General features: G+C 42.5%; 2 protein-coding genes across 7 annotated transcripts in view; both read right to left on the minus strand.

Annotated features, from left to right (window-relative positions):
* CSGALNACT2 (chondroitin sulfate N-acetylgalactosaminyltransferase 2) overlaps window positions 1–6283 on the minus strand; it is a 45698-nt gene extending 39415 nt beyond the window's left edge. For 4 of the 5 annotated variants that reach the window (XM_054508286.2, XM_045878371.3, XM_045878373.3 and 1 more), the window contains exon 1: window positions 6130–6283. The gene's annotated coding sequence lies outside the window, so the exon portion shown is untranslated. The remainder of the gene's footprint in view (window positions 1–6129) is intronic. The other variant, XM_054508285.2, reaches the window with a different exon arrangement.
* Window positions 6284–14154: 7871 nt separating this feature from the next.
* Window positions 14155–18491, minus strand: part of RET (ret proto-oncogene) — a 54792-nt gene continuing 50455 nt past the window's right edge. For both annotated transcript variants that reach the window (XM_045878376.3, XM_064594976.1), the window contains one exon: window positions 14155–18252. In XM_045878376.3, coding sequence (XP_045734332.1) covers window positions 18095–18252 — 158 coding nt within the window. In that variant the 3' untranslated portion in view covers window positions 14155–18094. The remainder of the gene's footprint in view (window positions 18253–18491) is intronic.

Here is an 18491-nt window from a genome sequence, read left to right on the forward strand (position 1 = left end):
CACCGTCAGAAAAACAAAACTAAAACATTATGAAGTATCAATATTTATAAGGGAAGGAATTAGAACCTTTTATTTCTTGAGCAATTGATGAGTTACAATGATACATGGATTTTAACATGTTATTGAACAAATAGTTTGTAAGTATTTAGAAATAAAAGTACTGATCACCAGAAGGTAGTACTCATTAAAAAAAAAAATTTGAGTACCTAGTGTGTGTTAGGCACTGCAATGGACTTAACGTTTCTCTCCCCAACCCCCATTCATATGTTGAAATCCTAACCCCCCAATGTGATAATATTAGGGGATGAGGCTTTTGGGAGGTTAACTAGGTCATGAGGGTGCAGTCCTCCTTAATGGGATCTTAAGAGATCCCAGAGAGCAACATAGCCCTCTTTCTGCCATGTGAAGATACAGTAGCCCTCTTTCTGCTATGTGAAGATACAGTAAGTTGACAGTCTATAACCCAGAAGAAGGCCCTCACCAGAACTCAACTATGCTGGCACCCTGATCTCAGACTAAGAGAAATAAGTTTCTATTGTTCCTAAACCAGTCTATGGTACTTTGTTATAGCTGTCCAAATTGACTAAGAGATACACTGTGTTGGGTGCTAAGAACAAGTAATACCAGATAGATCATTTTGAGAAGTGTTTCTGGATTAAACTACATTCAAGGTTCCCAGATTGCAGCAAAACAAATGACAGTAATATTCATGCTATCATTACAGGTAAAACAGAAAAATGTGTCAAAAGCAGCCTGCGGCACAGGAAAAACAACTAAAAAAGTCAAGTGTAATAGCGGTGTAATCTTGGGCATAATACTTAACCTATCTGGCCCTCACCTATAAAATGAGGTAATTTGTCTGGATGGCCAAGATTCCTTCCAAGATGTTTCAATTCCTTTGATTAAAGATAAACTAAAAATAGACACACACACATACACACACCACACACACACACCTTATTTTTTGGAGGACAAATTTGATTTAATGCACATTCTTTTTAATCCAGCAATTCACAATTCCATTTTTAAGATTTTAAGACTTTATACTGTGGAAATACTCATACTAGTATATGGTCACATGAATAAGATATTTATTACTGCTATATGTAACTACAAAATAAAAGCATTTTAAAGTCTATCAATAGAAAGATTAAGTAAACTGCAGACATTTATACAATATTCAAAAAGAATGAGGTAGACCCAGATGTGTTGACATAGATAATACCTATAAAATGGTATTAACAGATTATAAACATTTCTCTTACTTTGTCTTGTCCATATAATTGCCTTGGGAGCCAGATGGCCTAAAATCATATATCTGCTCTACTACTTTCTAATCTTCATTATAGATAAGTTTTTTAATCTCTATAAGCTTTAGTTTTCTCATCTGTTAAGCAGGAATAATTACAGGACCAACCTTTCAGTGTTATTGTAACAATTAGTCAAGTAAAACATGACAAGCATTAAGTGCTCAATAAGCGTTAGGTGTTATTTCACCTATGTAAAGTTTTGTTTTGTTGCTGTTGTTAATGGAGTCAAATGGTCTCTTCCTGAATGGCTTCTCCATTTTAGTCTCCTTACTGGAAATAATCCTAATATAAAACTTATTTTCTCAAATAGCCAATTCTTACCATTTATTTAATAATCCATGTTCTTGTCACTATCCGAAATCCCATTTTTTAAAAAATATTTTTATTTATTTTTTTCCAACAGAGAGAGAGACAGCGAGAGAGGGAACACAAGCAGGGGGAGTGGGAGAGGGAGAAGCAGGCTTCCCGCGGAGCAGGGATCCCAGGACCCTGGGATCATGACCTGAGCTGAAGGCAGACGCTTAATGACTGAGCCACCCAGGCGCCCTGAAATCCCACTTTTATCATAAGCAAAATTCCTATACATATGGAGGTCTATTTCTGGCTCTAAACCAGGGGTTAACAAACATTTCAGGTAAAGGGCCATGTACTAAATATCACAACCAGTCAACCCCGCCTTGAAGCACAAAAACAGCCACAGAAAATGTGTAAATGAATGAGCACAGTTGTACTCCAATGGATACTGAAATTTGAACTACCTATAATTAATGTCACAAAGTATTATTCTTTTGTATTGTTTTGAAGTACTTAAAAATATAAAAGCCACTCCTAGGTCACAGGTCATACTGAAACAGATGACCAGCCACATTTGGCAACCTGTGCTCTGAATCTTTACATTTTCGTACACTCTTAAATTTTTTTTTGACATTTCTAAAATTCCATGAAATAAATACATGTGAGAAAAAAGTTAAAGATGATATAAAGGTATAGAGTGAAACCTCTCCCTTCTATCCCAGAGGCCCAGTTCTCTTCACCAGTTTTTGTGTATCCTTCCAAACCTACTGCTACTATTAAACATCCCAGCATAACATGTGGAAACATGTTATTTCACCTACAGGATAAATCTCTGAAAATGGAACTGCTAAGTAAAAATTCCTTAAAGTATTCATTCCAACATGTAATCGGTCAGTATCTATAGCTTTTCCCTTGCTCAGGATAAGCCTTCCAACATGGCTTTACCTATTTCCCACCTTGACAACCAACTTTTAAAATCATGTTAAGTATTTGTTCCAGATTATAGACTTTAAACTATAATTACTCTGGTCTGTGAATCCTTCCTTAGCATTGCATTACATGTCTTAGCTATGGTTATTAATGCCTTGGAGTTAAGAAATAAGTTATACTATTTTCTTTGGTCACTGTTTCTTGAATTCCACATCTATTTTTCTTGGATTAATTTTTCACTTGATACAGTATGTCCTCTGGTATTCCTAGTGGGTGCAAATGACTTAATTTTGCCCCTACCCCCCCCCTTTTTTTTTTTTTAAAGATTTATTTATTTTAGAGAGAATGAGAGAGTGAACAAGCATGGGCAGGGGCAGAGGGAGAGGGAGAGAGAAACTCCAGCAGACTCCTCACTGAGCTTGGAGCCCAACACGGGGCTTGATCTCACAACCCCAAGATCATGACCTGAGCTGAAACCAAGAGTCAGATGCTTAACTGACTGTGCCATCCAGGGGCCCCTATTTTGCCCCCACTTTGAATGACAGGTTGGTTAGGGATAAGTTTCTTAGTTCAGAGATAAGCACTTTTTAAATACTGTTCCACTGTTATCTAACATTCCATATTCCAGATTAGAAGTCTAAGTGCACATCTGATTTTCACTCCTTTATTAGGTAACCATATGTTTCTCTTTGGAAGTTTATGAGACTATATTAATTTACCCATGAAGTTCATAAATTTCACTGGAATCTAGGTGTGTCTGTCAATACTCTTTGATGACTCTCAGTATGGGGTGCCTGAGTGGCTCAGTCGTTAAGCGTCTGCCTTAGGCTCAGGTCATGATCCCAAGATCCTGGGATAGAGCCCCCATTAGGGCTCCCTGCTCAGCGGGAAGCCTGCTTTTCCCTCTCCCACTCCCCCTGCCTGTGTTCCCTCTCTCGCGGTCTCTCTCTCTCTGTCAAATATATAAATAAAATCTTAAAAAAAAAAAAAAAGACTCTCGGTATGAATGGACTAGCCCATTCATAAACTCAGATACTTAGAGAAATTTCCTTGTTTCCTTCCTTTCTTCTTTTGACATTCTACCATAAGTTAAGAATGGGAAATCTGGCATCTATTGTGAGTGGCGAGGGGAGGAGAATGGGAAATAGAAGCTGTTAGCATAGCCAGAAACCCTTAACCAGTGCCACATCTTTCTATAAGCTTGCTGGAAAGGTGTACTTATTGATCATCCCCACTATACAGATGAAATGGAGACCAGAGAGGGAAGGGCTGATTTACATTTGCCAGTACTTTGTCTCCTGATACATCTTTCTGTTTGGCTCTGGATGCCCAAGATTCGGCCTGGATACTCCTACCCTCATGATCTCTGTGGTTATTTCTCCTCTTTTAATTTCTATTCCTTCCTGGAACTGCTATTAGACGTTCACTGACTCCTCTGGATCTATTTTCCATGTCATAGCTATTTTTTCCTATATCTACTTTTTAATATTCAAGAACTGATTCTTTTCAGGGCAGCCTTTATATGTTCAATAGGCATGATGCCCTCCCAAATCTGAGCATACTAATATTAATTTTAAAGTTTTCTTCTATTCCTTACATCAACTCCATTGCTTCATGTTCTATGTATCTATCTCTCACATGCTACTCATGGAAATCACTGTATTCCTGCAGTAAACTCACATTTGTAACTAACCCTGTAATTCAATTTTACCTTTATACCTAGTACTTGTATAGTATGACAACAACAAGATAAGTTCTTTGGCTTGCAATCCCATGATTCTTCAATCCATTTTTTAGTCATATCCTTTTGGTGTTTCGTTTCCCCTAACAACCACCAACTTGAGTAACACAATTCTTACCTAAGTGTTATGCAATAAGCGTCAGGGACAGATCATCACCAGCTCTAACAGACTTATCTAACAGTTAAAAGTAATGACAGTCTGGTAGAAGACTGTCATAGGTGTGCAACCCAAGAAATAAATAATAATACAGTAAAGAATCACTTAAGTCTTGAACTCAAAATAGTTACGCTTTTTACCAATCTTTACAGAAGTTAAAATAACAAATTCTACTGAAAAAGAGAGACTCTGTGTTGGTTAAAACAATTTTCTGCCTAATTTATGATAGTTATTCCATAGCTGACAGAAATGCACAAAGGTGTTCACCAAGAACATTTATATGAATGTTCATAGCATTCTTCAAAATATGTAATAACAGAAATTGAAAACACAAATATCCATCAACAGAATAGTCACAGTCATACCAATGGAATATTAAACAGCAATAAAAAAAGAATGAACTACTGAAACATGAAACATCATGGGTAACTCTCACAAGCAATGTGCTGAGCATTCTGCATGACTCCATTAACATCAAGCCCAAAATAGACAAAACTAAGAGATGATGACAGAAATCAGAACACTGATTGGGAGGCAGGAGTAAAACTTGGAAGAAGCAGAGGGAAACTCCTGGGATGATGGAAATGTTCTGTAAGTATAATTTGGTCTAGCTTGTGGTTACACAAGTTAATAAATATATAAAAATCCACACAGCTGTACAATTAAATTTATGTACCTGATGACTTCATATGTATTTTATACCTCAATAAAAAAGTTAAGAAAAAAATGTAATTTCCAAACTGTCAATATTCAGTAAATATTGGAATAGTTAACCATATTTAGCCATAAATATTGGAAAACCAACATCCTTTTTACATTCTTTCAGTCGTAAGACAATTTTAAACAAATGGTATCAGAATAATAATACAAAATGAAGGTTAACATTCGGAGTCATACAATACTTGGTTTCCCACCTCCAAGTTTGGAAACACTGTTTTAATACAACATTTAAAGACAACATTAATTCCACCAGAAATTAAGACCCAGCTCCTGAGAACCTTCAATGAGGTTAAATGTCCAGACACTGCATATAAATCTCAAGAACAGGCTGAAGGATAAAAGATTCAGATTTGTAATTAAATTTTCATTCTGCCAATAATGTCATCACAAATAAAAGCATCACTATTGCGTTTACAGATTATTCCTCCGCAAGCTGTTCAGGAATAGCGCAATTTTCCAGATGAAGACTGAAAATGCAAGAGGCTCCCTGTCCTGTAGTCTCCTCGGCCCCACTAATTCCTACACAAATATGCATCTTTAAAGGCGCCTGGTGTCTGGCAGATACAGCGAGGGGCTGCTGTCAAGAGAATACTACTTTAACGCCATCAAGTGGTAACAGCTGACTACAAAGTTTATGCACTGAGAGATGCAGAGAGGGTGGGGAGTTAGATTAAAAAAAAAAAAAGTGATAAAAATAAAAAACACCCAAACCAACGGTCCTCTGACAGCATCGTTCTCAAGAGAGAACTCAAACCGCTCCGAAAAACTGTGACTTTTCCTGACACCACAGCGGCCTCCCGGGGGCTTGTCCAGGAGGCGACCCCATCCGGACAGGGCCCCCCGGCGGGCTCGTCCGTGAAGTGACCCGACCCGGACAGGGACCCCCAGCCCTCCGCCCGAGCCCCGGCGCCCGCACTGCCCCGGCCCGAGCCGCGAGAGCCGCGGGCAGGAGAGGCCGGGTGGGGCCGGGTACTCACCGCGCTCACCAGTCCGCGCAAGGCCACCGCCGCCCTGCCGCCCCGCCGCCCCGCCGCCTCCTCCCCGGCCGCGGGCATACCCGGCGGCGCCTCGCACGCAGGCGTTACCACCGCCTAACAACCCACCACACGCCACCGCGCCGACAACAGCCACTTCCGGCGCGCGTGAGGAAATGAGGCTGCCGCCGCGGCGCGCGCCTGCCCCGCCCCGCCCACACCCACCCCCGACAGCCCCGCCCTAGCTCCGCCCACTTTCCCGCCCGCGCCCAGTGCCAGGTTTGGAAAGCTCCGTAATTAGCATACAGTAGTGATTAATCGATTATCTGTTTAAAAGATGTGTGTGTAGCTCCAAAAACGATTTGTGGAGACTGGGAGAGCGCCCCAGGCAGAAAACCGTTCTTGCCGGAACAAGGGTCTGCAGGGACAGGAGTACCAGCTCCAGCGGACCGCTGACTTAGAGAGAGGGAGGGACTTAGCCGAGGATGGCAGCGCAGTTCTGCCCGGAACCCCGGTCCTGGGAGCCCGAAGGGGCGAAGAGTGCCTTCATGGGCACTGAGCTAAGGACTGACAGGTCGCCAGAGGTGTCCCAGCATCCTCGAGTGTGCTGGGCTGCGCGTGAGGCCCCCAGTGAGGAAGTCCCGGCTGCCACTGGCCCTCCCCTCCCAGGCTGCCACTGGCCATTCCATTACTTTGGATCTGGGTTTCGTTATATGTGAAACGAGGTAGACATTGTGGGAGATGGCTTGAGATCTGACATTGTATGATTTTAGCGAGTGGAAAAAAAGCAAGCCCTCCCCAACATCCCTTCCACTCAACTGCTTATTTCAGAACATCCCCCAAGGCACTTTGTCCTGCCCTGGGGAGTGATGGCCTGAGCAGGGGAGGGGATGTCAGGTAGCACCAGCCCCTGCCTGTGTCTGGGCAGGACACGGAGGTGGTAAGAGCGGCTCTGGGGTCTGCTTCCCACCAGGCTCTGCTTTCCTTAGTGGCTACCTTGGCAGGTTACCACACTTAGCCTCTCATAACCTGTTTCCTCAGCTGTGTTGTAGGGACAGTAACAACAGCATATGCTTCCTAAGGTTGTTATGAGGGTTAAATGCAATTAACATTTGTGTCTGAAGTGTTTGGCACTCTGCCCGGCAGGTGGCAGGCAGTTGGACTCACGGTCACCATTAAGTACATTAGTTAGAGGAAAAGACTGGGGTGACTATGGGATGCATCCTGTAGAAGTGGCATTCCTAGAAGGGAGGATTTGCTCCTAATCACATCTATCTTCATTGGACGATGGTTATTGGGATGTCTTTAACACAGATGTTCTCCTCAGATATGTCTTGTGGGAAATCCCACCGGTAAGAGAGTGGATAGCCTACTTCTAAACCAGGCTTGCTGGATGTCCAGCCTCTTCCTAATATCAAGGTGTCATTCTTCTCTCATGTCATTTCTGAGCAACTGTAAATGTTTACAGTTTTAACACTCCTTCCCTCAACCTGGCCCAAGAGTAAATAATTCATCTAGTCATAGATTCCATGGGTCTGTGACCTTGTGAATATAAGGACCATGTCTTTTTCATCTACCACTACTTTGCACGTAGGAAGTATTCAATAAATGTGAATTGAATTGATTAAAGTAAGAACACACAAGGATTATGTGTTCATAATCCAGAATCTCTCCCTTATCCAGAACCTCCTTTATCCAGAATCTCATGCCTCTCGAGCAAATGGCATGAATGATTAAGTTTACTGTCTGACATAATAAAGCTGTCTGGATGCCTCGTTATGCTCTAATATGGTGATCAGCCTTGTGTGAGTCTATTTAGCGTAAATTAGTTATCTAGTGTTTAAGCCTGCCATGGGTGTTTTTGTCCTGTAGGCCTGAGGACCCAATTTGGGAGTGTAAATGCAAATGTAAATTCTCGTGGGAGAATTAGAGAGTGGGTACAGAGCACAGCATTGGTGATTTAAGAGGATAAGACAGAAGTTCTTTAAATACTTAAGGCGTTACTGCAAGTAAATATAAATGGCAGGCCACTGAACTGTCAGGGGATTATGTTCCCAGGCTGGCAGCTTTGAAGCCCTCAATCCAAGTCTAAGTCCACTACATATTGTTAGTTAAGACGTTGTAGTCAGCCTGTACCTAACATTCCTGCTGATGGCCCTTAGGAAGTCTACAGAAAAAGGAGTATCTGGACCTTGTTCTCTAGTCTCATATCCAGTAATGGCAAATGCTTAGGCTGTTCTCTCTTTCTGCTGTCCCTAGACACTTTAAATTGGATGAGACTATCTGCTCCCCTAGGGCAGGGACACGGCCTCTCCTTATCTCTCAGGTACCCCTAAGCCAGGCACAGGGCCTGACCCATTATACATGCTCACTGCATATCCACAGATGTGTGAATGAATGAAGACTGGTGAATTCTACAGCTCTAACTTTCCTCTAGTGGGGGCCAAAGTAATAGCAAGATAAGTCTCTATTTCCACTAACCAGATGCAAAACAGTCTCACCTCCCATTGTGCTGCAATGCACAGAACCATTCCCCTCCACATTAAACATTGTATTCTTTGTCTACCTCCACTAGCCTTTTAAGTGTTGGGTTTTCTTTTTATTTATAGCATTTGTTTTTCTTCCTTTATCCTACCCTTCCCTTACTGATCATGCTGTGTAGCCACGTCTGGCACAAGCAGCAGGTGCTTCTCCCAGTGCTCCCTCTGTTTTAACCCCTCTAAACCTCTTGACATCCTTATGGAGTAGGTTATGGTCCTCAGTTTACAGTGGAGAAAACAGAAACTCAGAGAGAAAACTGCAGAGGCTCTCCCAGGACAGGAACTGACATGAAACTGACAGTGGGGTTAGGGTTAGGGTCACTTCTTGTAAACTGCTATTTGAATCCTTCATTAGCATTGTTGTTTTTAAAACAATTGAGGTTCTACCATCAATGGATTTACATTGTTAGCTTTTTATTATTTTTTGAATTGCTAAATCAAATACTAAATGTATAATTTAAATTTGGAGAGGCAATAATGCATAATTCAAGTTCTGTGGCAGATAACGGGTGATATGCATAAAATAAATCATGAGAAAAATACTTAAGTACTGTTGTGGTATATTAATATCAGAAGAATGTAGTTTTTTCCCCAGTAATCTCCACTCTGAGGCTTTTTTTTTTAAACTACAAAGCTTTCCCACTCCCCTAGCCTGCTTTTGAGCTCCTGCCAAATGAAAGTGATGGGGACTGACTCCCTTGTTATAGCAAGCTCTCAATAGCCTTTGCCTATTCTCATTTGGGCCATTCTTTGTTTCCACAGTTTTCCTAGTGGCACCACCAAGATATGGTCTTCACTGCTTTATTGCCTCAGACCACAGCCTTCAATCAGGCATGGTATTCACAGAGGCCCCTTGTGCCTTGCCGTTCTTGGTTTATCAAGTCTAAGGATATGGTAAATTGGCACTGGGTCTGATCTCTTCTTGCTTTGCATTGGGTTCCTTGGCTGTTTAGTCTCAGTTTGGGAATCTGGTTTTGTTACTGATTCCCATTTGTTCAGCATCTTTGATGGAGTCAGTCCATTCCTTTCATCCCCTTTTGCTGTCTGTTTCTGTGCTTTCTAAAAGTGTTGTTTAACATACGGAGAATCATAGGACAGAACACTGGCATGGGCCCTAGAACCCTGTTGCTCAAGCTGGTTCACACACCTGAGCTTGGGGTTCTCTCCAGACCAGCGTCTGTCTGCATATGGTATTCTCCCCTGTGTCCTCCTTGTGTCCAAACTTCCCTCTTCTTAGAAGAGTACCACTCATTGGATTAGGGGCCACCATAATGCAGTATGACTTCATCTTAACTTGATTGCATCCACAAAGACCCTTATAAGGTCAAATTCACAGGCTGTGGAAGTACAGACTTGAACATATCTTTTGGGGGGGTCAATTCTACCCACTCTAGATGGCAACCTTATCAATTTCTGGTAGATTCAGGTGCTCCTCTTTCTGTATTAAACCCTGCCACTTATGCTCAATCTTTTCCTGGGAGTAAACATATGGCAGATGGTAAGCATTTCAAATAACCCACAGATTTTCTCTATTTCCTAGATTGTAACTGTAAGCATTGAGCCCTTGATTGACAAACATTACTTCCTGCTCTGTGACATTGTCTCTGCAAATGTAATAGGGAGAAACTTATTCTGCGATACTAAATGCACACCAGACTACTTGGGACTATTTGTGAGATTCCATAGGATCCTTTTATTCAGAAGCAAGTTGATTCTCCTCTGGATATACCTTTTGTCTTCTCCATTATATTTGATACATACACCCAGATAATTTTCTTGACACTGTACCTGACATTCTAAAAATTCTACCGTAATAGAAAAAAATAATTGGAGCAGAACCTATTGAAGTTTAGAGAAAACCTACCAAACCATTACCCAAACTTTCTCAATATCCCTTGAAATCAGAAGCAAAGGAAGGGATCAAACCTATAGTTGAAAGCCTTATATCCAAAGGTCTTCTCATACCCTGCCCTTATAATATGCCCATCCTGGCAGTAAAGAATGGCCTCAGGGCCATTAACAGAATTGTTATTCTTCACTTTCTAACCCACATATCATCCTGTGAGTCACTTGCTGAAGCCACTGGCTGTAGTGAATCTCTGCTCAGCTTTTTACAGTTTGATTCTAGAACAGGACAGTTAATAACTTTTGGTACATATTAATAGCAAATCTCCGTAACATAAAACCTATAATTTTAACCATTTTTAAGTATACAGTTTGGTGGCATGAGGTACGTTCACTTTGTTGTAGAGCGAGCTCCACTATCCAGCTCCAGAACTTTCTCATCATCCCACACTGAAACTCTTCCCCTGTAAACACTAACTTCCTACTTTTCCTTCTCCCAGCCCCTGGCAACCACCATTCTACTTTCTGTCTCTATGAATTTGACTGCTCTATGTACCTCATGTGAATGGAATCACAAGAATATTTGTCTTTTGAATATGTTTGAATGATGACAGTACCTTTCTTGCCTTCACCTGGGGAGGACAACTGTCCTGAAGGACAGTCATGCCCCCAGGGTTCGCTGAAGTGCCCCGCTGTTTTTCCCAGGTTGTTAATCAAGATTTAAATGATCTACATTTCCCTTGTGATTGTTATGACATGCTATGTAGATGATCTCCTATTCTGCTCAGAGAAAAAGGAGTCCATTTACTTATCCTCAGCCTTAGAAGAAGAGGGTCGTAAAATTTCAAAAGATAAATTACCATTTTGCCAGAATGCAGTCTATTATTTAGGGCATGATCCATCTAGAAGGGGGAAAACATTGTCTTCTGATAGACTAAAAACTACTCAAATCTATGGTAGACCCCTCACAAAATGACATTTGAGAGGATTTAAAGGTTTAACTAGATTTTGCAGACAATTGGTGCTAAATTTTTCTGTGATTTTGATACCTCTTTATGAACTAAGTTCTTAGTAAGAGAGTATTTCCTCTGGGAGCTCAAATATGAACAGGCTTTCTGGAACCTGCAGGTGGCTCCTCAATGGCCTCCTTCCCTAGACATGTGAAACAAGAGAAAGCCCTTTTGCCTATTTGTACAAGAGCAATCTGGACAAGCCCTTGGAGTTTCATAGGAATTATCCAAAACCCATCATTTACTATAGCCTTCCCTTGACAAGCCGTAAAGACTTACCCCCCTAGTATTAGGGTAAGTGCTCTGCTACAAAATTTGTTGATGCTTCTGCCGAGCTAGTTCCAGGCTCCTTGCTTGACCTCATGATTCTTCCTGAAGTAGAGACATTACTATTGACTGGAAACACAGCACTTCTCAGCCAGCTGATTAACCTTTTATGAAATTCTATTACTCTCTCCCTCTCAGGTACTATTTCCTGCTACAACACCCTGAATCCAGGCACTCTCCTTCCTCTATCAGAAGAAGGGAAGCCTAGTGATGATTTTAACTCAGATAATTTGGGATCTCTTTACCTTACTCACATGTATTATAGTCTCATATTGAGAGCCCCGTGCTAATCCTGTTTGCTGATGGATCATTCTTGAAGCTAGAAGTTATCAAGTAGCATATACTATCATTAATTGAAGATCTCCTTTAGAATATAGTCCTCTCCTGAGGTAAAATCCGTCCAAATGGCAGAATGTATTGCATTTACTAGAGCTTGTTAACTAGCCAAAGACTAGAGAGTAAACATATACATAGATAGGAAATATGCTTTTGGAGTACTACACGACTTTGGGATGCTAGAACCCCCACAAAAATGGACAGCAAGTTAAGCAATTTTTATATGCACTCTGTTTACTACAAAGGTGGCTATTATGAAGTTCGAGAACCATGCAAAAAGAGACAATGTTGAAGCTAAAGCAAACACTCTGCAGATCATCACGCCAAACAGCTAATTTTCTCCCTGAAACTGCTCATACAGCACAAATTGATTACTACCTTAAATCAACACTGGAGAAGCTGTAAAGAGACAGTTATGTTGTTCTAAATTTCATGTGGGTTAGTCATGGCATGTGCCATTCCTAATATTGTACTTGGATCAGGGACACAGGGAAGGTGGGGCAGGCTATATAGTGCCTTAACAGCAAAAGCTACTTGCTCTGTAAGGTTGACCCTCATAACCTATATGGAATTTATTCTTGGCCTGGGTTAGGGTTCTGGGTTCAAAGCATCTTACAGAGGTTATTAATTGTTCTTGTTCTTATTTTTGTTACAGTGGTCATGATACTGGTCCACTGTATTCTATCCAGGGTCTGAAATGCTTCTGCACAGCTACCTCCTCATCAGATGGTCCCCATGATGATACAACAGAAAGGTTGAGAAGACCTCATGATACAGTTGGCCATGGAGATGACCGGACAATCGATCTCACCACAAAGTGGTGAAAATCTGGATTTCTAGACTTCCCTAAATTTGCCAACTTCTCACAAGCAAGAAAATGATCAGAAAGGAGGACTGAGAGACTGAACATGCAAACAGACAATGATCAGACCCACATGTGAACTGAGAAACTCTGACCCACACCTCTGCAGGAACCAGCCCAGAATGGTCAGGGCTTGGTCAATGACTGTTAATTTCTCCACTTTTGCTATTTCCAAATCAGGACCAACCAGAGAAAGCCAAGTGTATTTCCCAAAGCAAATCCCAGAAGATGCCCGGCTTCTAGGTAGCCAATCTCCAGCTTCCCCATGCCAACAACCTCCAATCACAACATGCCTGAAGTCTCCCTCCCTCACCTCCTTTTTTTTTTTTTTTTACTATAAAGCTTTTCTCTCCTCTGCCCGTCTTTGAGTTTCTGTCAAAAGCAAGTGATGGTGGTTGACTCCCTTACTATAGCAAGTTCAGAATAAGTAACCTCTGCTCATTCTCATTTGGATGGTCTTTACTTATTTCTATGAAACTAAAGATTATAGGTAATTGGACTTGTCTTAAAAAATACAATTTCCTACCACAATACTTCTTTTACTTCTTTCAATGACTATCTTATGAGAGACTAGAATCCTTGCATCCTGTGTCACTCCTTTTCTTAAAAATCATTTCTGATAATCTCTTCTTTCCACACACTTAGGAAGTCCCCCAAACCCTTGGCATGCACCTGGCCTGCCAGGCCCTGTGGGCACAGAACCTCCAGGAAAAATTTCAAGCTCTTGAAAACTCTCAGGAGGCACAAAACATGCAGCACATCATAGGCCGTTGTTGAGAGAAGCGTCTGAGGACAGGGACTGTGATGCAGGTACCGTGTGGACTCCCTGCAGTCCTCCGGGCTAAGTCCCTTGCCTCAGTTAGCAAGAGGCAGCCTTGCATTCTTCCTTCTCCAGGGCTAGACCCTTTCTGACACACAGGAATGACTTTCCTCCACGGGGGAATGACAGGTGCAGAAAAGGACTGGCGCGGAGGTGAGAAATAAGAACAGCCAAAAAGCGTATGGCTTACTCTGGCACTGTTTACAAAATTGACCAAGATAAACAGAAACAGGGACACTTAAAACGAACATCACATTTTTATTCACGAAATTGACTCTTTTCATGGCAAATATTGTCTGTGTATGAAATATCAAAATGATTTCCTTCTCAAAAAAATTTTTTTTGTTCTTGTGTTTTTTTAGTTTTGGAATGTACTTACCTAGCTTGCTCATGCTAACTTTGAACTTGAATTGCTCATTGTCCTCTGAAAGGATGCAGGATTATGGTGCCTCCTGGTGTGGACTACAGAACTCCTGACATCGCAGTGCTTGGGGTGGTCTCGGGCTGAGACTCCTTCCACGCTGCCTGGCCCAGTTCCCTGTGACACTGATGTTCCTGTGGTCACCACATTCCTGTCGATGGCCTCCGTGTCATCACTCTGGGCCCGGGCTCCCGTTGAGAGATGTTGGTTGGCCAGGTCCTGTGATTTACCACATCCTATAAACATCTGCAAAAATATCTCATCGCTTAACACAGCCCTCAAAACCTGAGTGGCAAAGATTGACCGTGACTTCTTCTGGGCCCTGAGAGCGTGTGCCCCTTAACCCTGGGCATGAAGCGTATTCTCCCTGCCGCCACACTGCCACCCATGGGGCCTTGGCTGCAGACGTGGAGAGGGGTTCCACGTTGAAAAATGCTCTACACAGAGGTTCTGATTTTTCATGATGTCAGCTAAGAATCCTTCCTGTGAATCCCTACAGTTCTAACAAGGTCATCAAGCCTGCTGCCTGTGGAGGAGAGATGAGAACAGAGCAGGTGGCCTCAGTGGAGAGGGGTGTTTTCTGTTCGTATGAGGGCAAGAGCAGCGGATAAGCTCCGCACATATCTTGATGCCGAAGGGATGAGGAAGCCCCCTGACTGCTGCACTGGCCTTCAGACCAAGGCTAGGTCTTTCCGGGGCCACGGAGGTAAGGATTTCTTAGGCACCTTCTAGAACGACCCTAAATGCCACCTGCTAAATATGCTGCATGTGAATATGCTCAAAGGAGGAGAGGAAACCATTAACTGGGGGAAAAATGCTTTATTTATACTGGGGAAGCTTATGCTTTTCCTTTGAATTTTCTTTTATATATGAAGTATTTGTCCAAGCCCCGTTCTCAGACATTATCTTCAACTAAATTTCCACCCTTAAAGTAAGCAGGCCTTATGGTGGGAAAGCATCCTTTGTGGGAGTTGGTGGAGAAATGTGCTTTTTAAGACAAATAAACCAAACACACAAACACTCCTGATGGAAGTTCAATGCTCTTGAAAAAGGGGCTTTTCTCAGCATGGGTTTCTAAACATTCAGAGGAAAAGAATGTAACAAATAGTTCACCCTAGAAATTACATTTACTTCCAGTTCCTATGATCCAGATTGAAGGAGGACACCAAGAGCAGAAATGGGTGCTGAGGGCCAGGAGCAGCTCGTGTGTGTGTGTGTGTGTGTGTGTGTGCACGTGTGTACATATGCCCGTGGGAAAACAACATGGGCCCTAAGCATCTATTGCACGACACAACCATAAGTCAGATTTATGTTGGTAACGACTTGTGTTTGTCAACTGGCCCACCTGCTCCCTGCCAGGCATTCACGGAGGAGTTCAGAGAATGCCTGCCTAACCCAACAGGACATACACAGAAGCACTTAGTCTTTTAACCTTCATAGTGGTTCAAAACGTTTCCTCTGACCGTAATGGGCCTACGGTCATGACTATGCATTTTACATCCTCTCTCATACACCTGTCCAACTCTGGCTTCAAGAAATAAACCACATTTGCTGGAGAACCGAAAAGACCCGAACTTGACATAACTGCTGCTCTATTTTGGGAAGGAAACATAAAGGAAGGAATTCCCTGAAGGGTAGAATTAGAAGAGTTTTAACAGTTACCCTAAATGTACCTATTCACACACATATTGTGCAAGACGAGTCAAAGGTATCGCCAAGTGCCTCCTAGTTCTTTGAGCATTGTTACTTCCTCAGTGGTGACCACAACAGATGTCCTTGTGATAGTTCAATCCTTACATGGAAACTTCAAAATTAGAGACCTGATGTTTCCAGCGAGGAAGTTAAAAAGAGAAAAGAAGTTTACACATTTTATGATACATGATTTTATTTACATAACTGAAATTATTTCCTTAGTCACCTTGATTACAAAAGCAAATTCACATGGTATGGTTTAATAACCTTTCATAAATAGATTTTACAAATTTTAATAACGGACAGATTGCTACTTAATACTCAGTAATACTTAATACCTAGTAACTTCGGTGTATATGCATACGAAAATTGTCCAATAGGACTAGTAAGTGAGAGTGCTTTTAAAACTCAGGATTAGACAATTAGATAACTGGTCAAGGGTTAATTCCCCATCACTGGGTCAGCCAGTTAGACCTGGAATTCTCACCCTGCCAATAACAAACCTATGGTGGCAGCTCGCACTTATTGAGTAGGTATTTTTTTTAACAAGTTGAGAGAGTTTATTCTTTTTTTCTGCATTTAATAAGACTATCATTAAGCACATCTGAAAACCAAAAGTTGACCACAACTAGGTATTTCTAAAAGAACTTACCACAGTGTGTCTGAAAAACGGCCTCAACTAAAGCCACGTTACCGCTCTAGTAAGTGTTTCTCCAGCTCTCTCTCCGGGTTTGTGCGCACACACATATACACACACCCCGTGAGGCTCTGATGCATACTCATCCAAGCTACAAAAATGCCCTAATTTTACTGCTTTTGTGAAATGCCTATAAGATACAGTATTTGGACGAGACACTGTCAGTCCCTCACCATGCTTTAAGTCTGAAGACCAGGCAGGGTGTTGGTAACTGACTCTCTCCGGCAAAGTTACAGAAAGAAGAGCTGCTGGGGACTTCCCAAAAGCCACCCCCACAAGATGGGAGGAGTGCTGAGTGTCCGTGACCACAAACAAGCAGTGAAGAATGACAAGAAGCTTATGAGTCATGGTCAGAATCTAGTAAACAAAAATGTCCTCCTAGAGCAGCATCACGTTACAAACATAGAAAAGAGTGGATACACGTACCTTTTCACACAAGCTCTATGAGAGCCAAAACATTGTCTTTTCCACATCAGAACTGTAATCAGAGGTACAGCAGTCCTCGGTCATTGTGAGCGTTACTTCTAATATAACTGGCTGAATTGTCCCTTTTAAACCGAGCACTAACCCCACCCACTCCTCCTGGGTGAGATGAGCCACTGCTTTTGGGGCCCTGGACGTGCGGTGCGCTGAAGGCTGGCAGCAGTGGGATTCACAGCAACCAAGTCTGCTGTCAGCAATCCTTGGACCGGAGGCCACTCCACTCAAACGCCCCTTTCCTTCACACTGTTCTTGTCAGGGGCCTGTGATCACTCAGTGATGGGGACCAAAGTGTCTGGTGAGCCCTCTCCCCTCACACTGCCCCTCTACATCGCAAATATGGCAGCCAATCTCTCCATTGTGCTACATTTAAGAGTCATTTAAATCATGGTAAAAATCAAATGTCTTCCTAAGAAAAGGTGCCATGATTCTAAAAAACCGTTCTCAGGATCTCAAATGCTGAGGGGAGGCCTGTCCTGAGGTCCCCTCATCCCCCCCCAGCCCTGGCGGGGCTTTAGACCCCACTCTAAGGCCCTGCTGGGCTCTTGTTCTGAGCCAGGACATGTCGTTTGGGCCAGTTTTTTTTTTTTCTTTTTCTGTTGCCCTTCTGGTGTGTGTGCTTCATGTTTAAATCTTGTTGCCCTGTTTGGCGGCAACCAGAAAAATCAAACAGCTCAGGTAGTGAGTGAGGCACCCACGTGTGTGAGCACAGAACGTGTGGTTGTCGCCGGTGAACAAGGACCAACACAGGGTGCTGCCGAGGGCCGAAGAGGAAGGACTAACTAAGGGCTGGACTTGCAACTCTGGTCCAGTGGCTACGTCTGCCAGGAGGGAAAATCACCAGCCAAGTGTCAAGTGCACAAAGGAGGGGCCGGCACACTTTCCGTTCTCGGCATGTTTCTTCCCCTCGGGAGTCCGTTACCTTTCACAAAGAAATGTTAACTATCAAATGCGTCCGTTAATTGTGCCGCTGAGGGTGAAACCATCCAGTTAGCATATACACTATCATTTGCATATCTTGGACACACAGTGTTAGTGCCATCAGCTCTCGTGAGTGGTACAGGACTCTCTTCAGGCCAGTTCGGGTCTGACATGCCTAAAAATGAAAACAGATCATTTGTTCTGCACTGAAGAACCAAAACTTCATGTGCAGACAGTAAGGCCTTGGCAAAACTCCCTTTGAGGTTCAAACCAAACTTTCTGGTTTCTGTGCCAATTACATGAATGCTTTCGTGCTCCAGGTTTCCAAAACACTGTTATAGTTTTGGGGGAAAGATCACGTGTTCTCTTGGTAACTGGAACTTAACAGAAACTACCAATTTTGCCTTTTTTATG

Source organism: Mirounga angustirostris, unplaced genomic scaffold (assembly GCF_029215605.1).
Source record: "Mirounga angustirostris isolate CCGP_5_RB_7025 unplaced genomic scaffold, mMirAng1.0.hap1 SCAF_6, whole genome shotgun sequence".
In the NCBI taxonomy this organism is placed as follows: Eukaryota; Metazoa; Chordata; class Mammalia; order Carnivora; family Phocidae; genus Mirounga; species Mirounga angustirostris.